Source organism: Suncus etruscus, chromosome 4, assembly GCF_024139225.1.
Source record: "Suncus etruscus isolate mSunEtr1 chromosome 4, mSunEtr1.pri.cur, whole genome shotgun sequence".
NCBI lineage: Eukaryota > Metazoa > Chordata > Mammalia > Eulipotyphla > Soricidae > Suncus > Suncus etruscus.
Window position 1 is genome coordinate 153,187,572 of NC_064851.1, and position 12,014 is coordinate 153,199,585.

The window sequence follows — 12,014 nt, forward strand, 5'->3', positions numbered from 1 at the left end:
GATATCGGTAATGGGAATGTTGCACTGGTGATGGGTGGTGTTCTTTACATGATTGAAACCCAAACACAATCATGGATGTAATAAAGTTGTTTAAATAAAAAAATTAAAAAGTATCTTTGTTCTAAACTTGAATTAGAGCTCCACAAATCTCTGAATATCCCCAGTTTTTATTTGTTCGTTATTCTAAGATTATTTTCAGATTTTATTCAAATTTATTAGGGTGATTTAAGAAATTTTAATAATGATTTCCTTATTTTTGCACCATGATTACAAACATGCTCATAATTGGGTTTCAACCATAAAATGTAACGTCCCCTGAAGAGTGCACTTTTCCCACCACCAATTTCCCCATTTTTTCCCTCCGTATCCCCTGCCTGTTTTCAAGACAGGCATTCTAATTATATTGCTATGATGATTATGGTAGCTGTTACTATAGTTATTTCTATAAGTGCACTTGCCGTTCTTTGTCTTAAGATTTACATCATGAGCTGTGCGTTCCAGCCTCATTTTTATTGTCTCTGACTATTATTTCTATACCATTTTTTATTTTTCTTAAATCCCACAGATGAGTGAACTATTCTGACTTATTTTCCTACACAAAATAATTTCTATATCTGTCCATGTATAGGCAAATTTCATGAATTAATTTTTCTAATAGTTGTATAGTATTCCATATTATAGATAACTTCTTTAGACACTAATTCATTGTTGGACATTGGTGGTTTTTTTCCCAGTATTTGGCTATTGTAAATAGTGCTGCTATGAACATAGGAGTGTGGAGGTCATTATTGTATTTTGTTTTGGGGGTCTCAGGGTATATCTCTTGTAGTAGTATTGCTGGATTTTTTTGGTAGATTTTTTTTCCTTTAAAAACTTGGTGTCCTGACTCCCCCCCCCCCCCCGTCTCTGCCCCCCACCGCACATCTGAGGCTTCTGGCAACTGCTGACATAGGGAAACTTCTCAGTCTCCGCCCCTCCCCTCCCCCAAGACCAACCTCCTACACCAGCGACCCAGCACCCAGTTCCCAAGTGAAGAGACATCCACTCAAACTCACAACTCCTTCCCAGCAAGAAAATACAACCAACACCCCGACTGACTCATGCAGTGTGGCCCTCCTAATCACCTCTCCCTATTGTGGACTCTGGCTTAATACCGGATTAGCTCCAAAAGGACTCCCATTGCAAGAACTCTACCCAAGACCTCCCTGCGTGGAGCCCACACCTCACGAGGAAATCTTAAAAGACAAGGGGGAACCCTATTCTTTCATCATAAGTATAGACCTATTTAACACTACCTCCTATACTGTTTCTCCCCAAATGTAAAGTAATCTCCTGTATCACTTTCTCCCTTTTTCTTAGTGTTTTTTTTTTCCTTTTTTTCCCCCGTTGTTCATTTTTTCCCCTACTTTTTGTTCTTTGATTTGATTTGTTTTGTGCTTCTTTGGGGTCACAGTTGGCAGTGCTCAGAGAGTGCTCCTGGCTCTGTGCTCGGAAGTTGCCGCTGGTGGGCATGGGGGACCATGTGGGATGCCGGGATGTGAGCCACCGTCCTTCTCCAGGAAGGACAGACGCCTTGCCTCCATCTTATCCCTCCCAGCCCCACTTTATTCCTTTAATTATGTCTTTTATTATGTCTTTTATTTAATCCTTTTTTTTTCTTTTAAGAAACTCTTTCATATATATTTTTAGTTTTGGGGTCCATTTTCTTCTCTCTTCACCCCCAAATCCACCAGCAATATAATGTAGTACCACTTCTTCCTGCAAAAGCATATTAAAAATAGGGGAAATTTTACCTGTAAAAACAGCTCTTATCTACTGGGGATAAGAATTTATAATTCTTGGTCTTTGCACTGAACCTAGGATGGCACCTAGGATAGCGTCTTTCTTTGTGCTTCCAGAAGCCCCATTCCGTTACAATTGTCTCTGCCAGACCTTTTGAACTGGGGATCATGCTTATTGTGCAGGTCATAGTTCAAACCCTAAACTAGGGCTTTTTTATTGGTCCCAAGATGTATACAGTCTGGTCATGGTTCTAGCAGCCAGTCATCTGTAAATCGCGATCTTGGCTTTTGGACCTACCAAAGGGTGACGAATCTTCTGGTTTTGTCTTATCGTTAGCTGGTAAGGTAGGCTAATCTGCTCTAAGGTCAAGTTGTTCACATTTTCCTCGTTGTCAGGATATGATGAGAAACTCTAGAAGGATTCCACCCATTTTCGGTGTATTAGACTCTTACCCCAGTTTATTACTTTTTTCTTTTTCAAACAAAACCACGCAACTTGAACTAGCTAGTCCTGCCTCCACTTAGAGGGGGAAATAAGGGAGGCATCAAGACCAAACAGGTGCAAGACTACTAAGTAGTAGATTAGATACAGAGGGGACCACATATTCTAGCCGCCCTGGGGGTGAGGGAAGAGGAAATGGGAGGTAGGACAAAAACGGAGGTGTAGAGAGGACAATTTGGTGATGGGAATCCCCCCTAATTTTATGTAAATATGTACCTAAAATATTATTGTCAACAATATGTAAGCCACTGATCAAAATAAAAATTATATTTAAAGAAGAATTTATAATTCTTTACAACACAGGGACATCTCCCACCCTGAATATATGTCATGGGGAACTAACCTAGACTCCAGGGAAATAGACACCAACCATCCAGCCTTGACTCCTGGATCCCAGACATAGAAACGACATAGATCTCCACAACAGCTCCAGGAATCAAGTCCCCTCCAGGGCATTCATAATACTGCTTTGACGCCAACGTATGCCAGTTCTAAATTGATAACCCGACAACGAGGAAATGGGAACAACTAGATCTAAGAGCAAGTTATCCTTCCTCACCAGCCAACGATAAGACAAAATCAGAAGACATGTCACCCTTTGATCTGTGCAAAAACCAAGATTGCTATATACAGATGACTAATTGTTACAACCAGGACTAGACAGTAAGCATCCTGGGACCAACAACAACAACAAAAAGCTCTAACCTAGCTTTTGGTCTACAATCTGTTCAACAAACAAGTTCTCTAATTCCAGTGCTCTGACTGAGACAACCGCAAGTGAACGGTCTTCCAGAAACATAACGAAAGACTCTGTCCCAGGCTCCATCCTAGGAGCAACATAACGACCAAGAACACAACTACAGAAGATGAATTAAAATGACACTGAAGAAGCAGAACTGCTAGAACCACAAAGAAAGCCTTCATCATAAGCTCCATTCCTTGAGCTGCGCAGTCACCAAGATCTCTAGATACAGAAGTCTGATTTTACCATCCATGACGAAGCAGAAGTCTTCCATATACCATAAAAGCACCAAGGGGAGAATAAATGATCATGCAAGGAGTCTATAGTTAATCGCATGACAGTATACTTCAGGGGTGGAGAAACCCTGTATCTCCTAGGCCATGGGAATTCCCTCTACAATATCCCCAATAATTACTGTGCCTATGCAGGGGGAAAAAAAACACAAAGTAATAATTTTTCCACATATATATTAATTGATTGATTTTTTTTGACGTCTTTATTTTGGTATAGATATTGAAGTTGATGTCTCCTTTTTATTTTATATTATTTTATCTTATCTTTCTCTTTCTTTTTGCACTCCGGCATGATTTGAATTCAGAATTGAGATTATTGTGTGGTGCTTCTCTTTATTGCTCTAGGGTTCACTGGATATTTAATTTGACATTTATTTTTGTATTGTTATGGTGTTTCAATTACCTTTTTCATGTCCTCTCTCAAACTGAGGCTGATAGCCACTAGAAGGACTCCGTCCATTTTCAGCATATTTTTATTAATAAATTAATTTTTTTTAAAAAAATTTTTTGCTTAATCTTTACCCCATTCTATTGCCTTTCTTTCCCTCAAACAAAACCACATAAATCAATTTATCTAGGTTAGCCTCTCAAATAGAGGGAGAAACAAGGCAGGGCACCAGGACCAAACAGATGTATGATCACTGATAGTAAGCTAGACAAAGAGGGGACCACCTACTCTAGCAACCCGGCGGGTGATGGTGGGGGATATGGGTTGCAGAAAGGGAACGGGGAAGCGGGGAGGACAAATTTGGTGGTGGGTATTTCCCTGATTCAATGTTAATATGTACCTAAAATACTAATATGAAAGATATGTAAGCCACTATGATCAAATTAAAATTAAAAAACAAACAAACAAAAAACTGGGTGTCCTGTTTTTCTTAAAAGAACTATCCATATAGGAAAACAGTATTTTAATCCTTTGCACACTACTTAGTCCTTAAATTAATAGATAATATTTTAATTACTTTATATTTGAAGTTTTCACCATTAATTGAGGATATCTTTTATTCTGAAAATATTATAGTTGATAAACTGAAATATGAATAAAATGTAATATTTCTGTTTTAACATATAAATACAATACATTTTATTTAGGAGGATTGCTTAACTTAACAAAATCATTGCTAAAAATTCCATGTATTAACCTAATTTTCAGAATAACCCCATGGAGTAGGTACTGTTTCCTTCTTTTTTTTTTATAGAGAAAGGAATGCAGGCTCCATGACTTGATGAAGGTAATTCAAGTAAATTTGAAACCAGGTGGTCTTTAGAAAGAATGTTTAGTGTAACTATGGTTCAGGGTTATCTTGATAAAGGATGGTAGTAACTGAAATACTTTATTTCTTCCCTGAGGATTTCCCTTACATGTTTCTGAATTCATTTGAAAGATGTTTAAAAACACTTTAGAGAGAAAACAATAAAGATAACTAAGCACCTCCACTATAATGCTCTGGCTAGCTTTATATAAGTGAATTCTATATGCTCAAAACAATAGGTATTACTGCCTTTATTCCACAGTAATGTCAAATTTGTAGAGGAGGGAGAGAGAGAGAGCTGATCATGCATATTAAAAGATACCCATGAAGGGGCCAGAGAGATAGCATGGAAGTATGGCATTTGCCTTGCATGCAGAAGGACGGTGGTTCAAATCCTGGTATCCCCTATGGTTCCCAGAGCCTACCAGGAGTGATCTCTGAGTGAAGATCCAGGAGTAACCCCTGAGTGCTGCCGTTGTGACCCCAAAAACAAAACAAAATACACAAACAAAAAAATATACCCATGAAAGTTAACCAATAATAAATTCTATCTTTTATTAAAGTATATTACCCACTAACCATCCTTTTAAATAATTTAAGTAAATATATTGGATAAAGGCATTTAGAGCAGCACTTTCATAGCATATTGCCTACTTGCTTCTAAGTTAACATGTTCTAAGCAGTGTTGGTTATTTCATTAAAATTAAAATAAAGTTTGCCAAAAATAGTGGAGGAGTGCAGTAGGTCAGAGAAGGGACCACTGACAATATTGGAAATGATTATTCTGTACAAGAACTAAGTGCTGAAAGGTGAAAAATCAATATGCGTGATACTCCTTCAGTAACAATATTGTAAACCACAAAGTCTAAAAGAAGAAAGGGAAGAAAGGGAGGAGGAAAATGTATGCCATAGAGGGAAGGGAGAGAGGAGGGTGGGCGGGGAATTGGGGACATTGATGGCAGAAAATACGCACGAGGGAAGGGTGTTGGGTATTATATGACTGAAATACAATCCTGAACAACTTTATGACTGTTTCTCATAATGATTAAATTAGAGTTATTTAAATTATTTTTAAAAATCTGAGGTAACATTTCAGCTGGATAAATCTCTAGAATTTGGGTCTAGCATAATTAATATAGTAATGAGTTGGGGAGGGTGTTGTGAACATGTACCTGGATTCATAAATAAGAAATTTGTATTTCACTAGTTAAAATATATAGTTGTAGATATACTAAAGAAATGTCAAAGATGCCACTAAACTAGTGCTTGAATTTTTGAAAAAGACTCACATTTTACAACCTACATTCTTTCTACTTTTAGGATTCTTTATAGCATTAGCCAGTGCTTTTGTGTGAATGAACAATCCACATTGGGAAACAAAATAGCAAGTATACTTAGATGTCAAGAAATATATATCAAAGAATTACCTAATTGTGGCTTGGTAGGTGAGAATAAATTTAACTCTTGGCTGAAAAACACCTCTTCTGCATTTCAGTGGAAGCACTTCCCCCTTCTGCCTTTAGTCCTATTCAGTCTGTAGTCACTTTGTTCCTGTTCTCACATGAATAGTATCAGAGTCATTTATTAAATATGTAATAATTTATTATATTGTACAGATATTTTGATATAAATATATGGTTATATATAAAATGATTCATGGTTCCCTCTTGGTTGCACCTTACTTACAATGATTATGAAGAAGTCAGGCATATACCTCACTGGTGAAGTGTGTACCTTAGATAATTGAAATTTGTGTTTGACTCTAGCATACACAATTTATATATGTATATTTTTACTTAGTTGTCACTCTGATTTTGAGGTCTTCTACTGTTTTTTTTTTATTTCACCTACTATATACTATTTCAGTACTGTCACTTCTAATATTAGTTTTATCATTTCTGCATTTATGCTTTCTTGTACATGGACCATTATTTCTCTGACTTCATTAAACTTTTTTATCTGAAGGGCCGGAGCGGTGGTGCAAGCTGTAAGGTGTCTGCCTTGCATGTGCTAGCCTAGGACAGACCAAGGTTCCATCCCCTGGCATCCCATATGGTCTCCCAAGTCAGGAGCGATTTCTGAGCACATAGCCAAGAGGAACCCCTGAGCATCATCGGGTTTGGCCCAAAAAACAAAAAATTAAATAAACAAAAAAACCCTTTATCTGAAAAGGTTATAAAGCATATTTTTGAGCCATTATCTTTGATCCTGGGCTTGGTGAGTTTTTATGCAGCTTCCTTGCAGTGTCTGTTGTTATTTGGGGTTAATTTTCATACTTCACTCCTATGAGAATGCTCAGTGTTTAAGTGAGGATGCCACAAGTTTGTGTACTTTCAGGAGGATATTCTATCTTCAGGATGAAGTAAGAGGTGTAAAATTCTCATAAAACATGAATGCAGCCTGTTTAGAATTTGGGCAGTTGAGGGTGAATTTAGGGATCAATTTTTAGATTTTAGATTTCTTGACAGTGTTGTTGCTGGCACAATGAAACTGCAGGCAGGCATTGACACCCAAAACTGCTCTCGGGATGGTTTGGGGCTGAGGACTGGAGTCTGGGGTTTTTTGTTTTTCCCAAGCTGCCTCTTCTGAGCAACTAATTCAGTGCAAGTAGGCATCTCATGAACTGGGGTACTGTAGCACTGGAGATGACATGACAACGCTGAAGGTAGATGCTGACACTCTAGTTTTCAAAGTTAATAGAAATGTTCTGCTACCAGAAAATATAAAGAAAAGGAATATAACTCTTTGGGGAGAATTATTCATTTGAAGACATAGATATGGGAACCTAATTCATTTTTAACATATAAATTTTAAAAAATTTGGTTACCAGCTCTCAGATTATTTGGAGAGGACTAAAAGAGTCATTTAGACAGAAAACTCATTTACATGTGTCAGGATCTTCATCAGAAGTACTCATAGGTTGCCATAGTAATAATAATTATATAAAGTATAATCTATTTGAGGATCTTGTTAGAGAAATGCCAAGAGGAATCCTTTCATATGCTGAAACTTTTTCTTATGATTTCCAAAACTTTGAAAAAACTATAGCCTCTACATGAGAGACTTTTAATATCTCTCTTGGATTGATCTGCATTTCTATTTTACATTGTTTTCTTTTTCAGTCTGTGAATCATCAACATCTCTAATATAGTTCAGGCTGTGAAACTAAGCTACTTTGTTAAGATTCCTGCTTCTTAGGACACTATTTACGTGATCTGGTTAATTCTTAATGTTTTCATTTTGTAAAATACCTGAGAGTTATTCTGAGGCCAAATGAGACTATTCAGGGAAAACTTCTTCAGAATACTGTCCTGTATACAGCATGACTAAAAAAAAATGTTGAAATTGTTTTAATTTGCACAGCTAATAGCCCACCAACCTTCAAATATAATGTTTGTCATTTGTTTCTTTATATGGTTCTTAATTCTGTCAAATACAGTTATCCATATATTTCTTTCTAGCTCCAAGAGGAAAGAGAGGATGGAAAACCTTTTATGCTGTACTCAAAGGAACAGTTCTATACTTGCAAAAGGTAAGAAAAATAATGAAATAGAAATCCCATGAAACTTTTTAAATGAAAGTTTAAGAGATTACCCAAATATTCACTTTGTGCAAATACTGTTAATGTCTAAAGCTTTTTTGGGGGGTTCTTTTTTTTTTTTGGTTTTGGGGTCACACCTGGCCACGCTCAAGGGTTACTCCTGGCTCTATGCTCAGAAATCGCTCCTGGCAGGCTCAGGGGACCATATGGGATACAGGGATTCGAACCACTGACCTGCATGAAAGGCAAGTGCCTTACCTCCATGCTATCTCTCCGGCCCCAAGTTTTTTAAATTTTTTTCTGTCTAGTGAAAAAATATTTATGGGCAAGAATTTATGTATATAAACTATGTATATAAGCTATAAGGGAAATTTATCTGTGAGATCAGAGAAAATGAATGAACTGAATGTACTTGTATGAAAAAAAAGTGAGTTCAAAGAAATTGGGTAAGGCGTGTTCAACAAGAAATTGTTAACATAAGTTGGCAGGTACTATTTCACATAAACTATGCAAATACAGACCTGTAACTCTATTACTCCTACATTAATACCTTTGACTCCACTGAAGATGTCAGTTGACCAGGAATTGTCCCATTACCCCTGAGTATGATTGGGAGACCCCAAAAGAAAGTTTTATGTCTATTTTAATAGGTATGAGAGTAGAGCTCACTATAGTTCTGATTTATATTTTTCTAAAGAGTCTCTTCAAATAATTATGATTATATAGATATAAGATATAAGAATATCTTCTAAAGTCAATTGATTGCATATTATCTATTTTGAAATACCTATACATATTCTTTATCCATTTTAATCAGGTAATTTTTATAGTGAGTAACTTAAAATGTTTTGGATATTAATTTCATGTAATTTTAGGGTGCTCAGCTACTTTCTGTTATATATCATTTACTATTAATTCTGCTCTTTGTTGCCAAAAGAATTTTAGTTTTATGTGATCCCACTCAGCTATTTGATTTTTCGTTCTTTGCTTTTAGTATCATATCAAAGGAATCATTGTCATGCCTTTTACCAAAGGATTTAATCAAAGGATTTTATAATATTAGGTCTAAATTTGAATGAATATATTTTAAATTGACTTTTGTTATAATGTAAGACAATGATGAATTACATTCTTTTATATGGATATATGCAATTTTCCTGGCACTATTTGGAGAAATACCTTTTCTCCATTGTGGAGTATTAGTATACTTTGGAAGACTAAATGTCTACTAGCAAAGTGGATTCTTTTTTAAACCTGATTATGTTATTTGATATATTTTTATTTTTGTATCAGTACCCTAACATTTTGACTATACTATTTTTGTAATATGTTCTGAAACCAGGATTTATAAGATCTCTAGAGTGATTTTCTTTTTTTAATTTTTATTTCTTTTATAAATGAAATATTTAACTGAATCACCATGAGATACACAATTACAAAGTTGTTTATGATTTGAATTTAAGTCACACTATGTACAACACCCACCACCAGTGCACATTCCCTGCCAAAAATGTCTGCAGTTTCCCTCCTGCTCTCCCTTTGCTTTCTCCTCTGCCTGTCTCCGTGGCAGAAATTTTTGTTCTTCTTGTTCTTGTTCTTGTTGTTGTTGTTCTTCTTCCTCCTCCTCCTCCTCTTGCTCCTCCTTTTCTTCCTCCTCTTCCTCTTCCTCTTCCTCTTTCTCTTCTTCCTCCTCCCCCTTCTTCATCCTCCTCTTCCTCTTCCTCTCTTCTTTAGACACTGTGGTTTGCAATAGTCTTATTTAAGGGATGTCATTTATTGATCACTTCACCTGCTTTCAGCATCCAGTTCTTGTACAGAGTGATCATTTACAACTATCATGTCTCAGTGGTTCCTTCTCTGCCCTAACTGCACTCCCCTGCTATTTTTTTTAATGCTGCTTACCATGGATTCATCCTCTTGGCTCTCATCTCCATTGTATTTGGATATTAATACCATGCTATCCTTTTTATATTCCATAAATTAGTGCAATCATTCTGTCTATCCCTCTCCCTGACTCATTTTGATTACTATAATAGTCTCCATATAAATCCAGATATAAGAAAATTTTATGGCTTAGTTTTCCTAACAGCTGCATAGTATTCTACAGTTTCTTTATCTACTCACCTATTCTTGGGCACTTGGGTTTTTCCTGGATTCTGGCTATTGTGAATAGTGCTGCAGTAGCCATCAGAATGCACAGGGCTCTTCTGCATTGTTTTTGGGGGCCCTATCGTACATTACTATGAGTAGTATTGCTGGATCATAGGGGAGTTCAATTTTTAGGTTTTATTAAGTGCTATTCATATTGTTTTCCAAAAAGGATGGACCTGTAAACATTTCCACCAGTAGTTGAATGGCCTCCCCATGGTATTCAAGGGCCCAGATCCACTCCATTTGATAATTAACCAGCAGTTAGGCTTAGGAGAGCAGTTGGACTGACAATATATTACTTCTCACCATCGAAGTTGCTGAGTGCCACCAACTGATGGTTATGTTGTGTTGCCAGATATTAAATTCAGACTGGCACATGCAAAATATACTCTATAATCTTTGAGCTACCCTCTCCCCTCAATTTGTTATTTGTTAGGGTTGTTTTGTGTCATTAAATTTCATTTATATGAATGAATTTTACACCAAATATTATTCTTGTGAGAAAAAATGATGGAGGCTTTAAAAGAAATTATGTTGAAAGTCCTTAGGTAACAGGGACACTTTAATATTTACAATGTTATTATGGGTAGTCTTTTTTAGTTTCTTTAATTTAATTTTTGGGAATGTTTAGATGTGTCTGGGGTCAAAGCCAGTGAATGTACTTGGGGGCTACAGTACTTAGAAACTATTCCTGGCTTTGTTTTCAGGAGTTACCCCTTATAGTTTTTGCTTGTCAGGCCAAATGCACTGCTGAGGATACAACCGCATTTAGCTGCATGCAGGAAAAAGACCATACCTCTTTTGCTATTCTTAGGGACATTGTTAATGGTTTATATTGTTGTATAATGGTTTTATATTGGTTCATATTATAATTATATGAAAATTATAAGTTTCATATTATAAAGTATAATGGCTTCATATTGTTAATGGTATTTCTCCTTTATTATATTTATTTTCAATATTTTATTGTTTATGATGCAATTTTAATTTCCTTTCCTCATTGTTCATTATTATGTTATTTAACTACATATTGGTTTTTGATTATATCAAAGTATTAGTTTACAATATTTTATAACCTCAGTTTTATATCCTCAGTGGTTTAGATGAACATTTTTCATGTGATTAAGATACACTGCACTACCAATATCACAAAAATGATCCATCTATTTATTTCTACCCACCTCACTTTTCTATTATTTTTATTGAGTTTCTGATTTAATGTTATTGTTTTATGTCAATTTTATATTATGTGTTTTTATTTTAAATATTAAACATCTGATATTTTTTACTTTATTTTATTTAGCATAATTATCTTAAGTTCATTGTAAAGATGATTAGACCTGAGACATCTTTTTTTTAAACAAAGCTTTATTGATTTGTCTCTGGGCCACACCCAACAGTTCTCAGAGGCCACTCCTGACTGTACTCAGAAATTGCCCTTGGCAGGCTGGGGGACCATATGGGAATCGAACCAATTTCCTCCTGGGTCAACTACATGAAAGGCAAATACCCTACCTTTGTGCTATCTCTTGGGCCCCAGAGCTGAGATATTTTATCCTGTCATCCTACTGATAGTCAGTTATTTGGCGGGAGAGAAACTAGAGATGCTCAGGACTTAACAATTCTTAGGGCTTGTATAGGATGCCAGGGAATCAAAAGCAGGTAATCTGCTTACAATGGAAATGCTATAACCACTAAACTATCTCTCTGGACCTTGATATTCAATTCTTAGGAAAAAGATTTTACAC

The 12,014-nt window shown here is 36.0% G+C and overlaps 1 protein-coding gene across 1 annotated transcript in view; it reads left to right on the plus strand.

The window, feature by feature from the left end:
- PSD3 (pleckstrin and Sec7 domain containing 3) overlaps window positions 1-12,014 on the plus strand; it is a 319,295-nt gene that overhangs the window by 265,105 nt on the left and 42,176 nt on the right. The window contains 1 exon segment of the mRNA XM_049771803.1: window positions 8,036-8,106. Within this exon segment, the coding sequence (XP_049627760.1) occupies window positions 8,036-8,106 (71 nt within the window).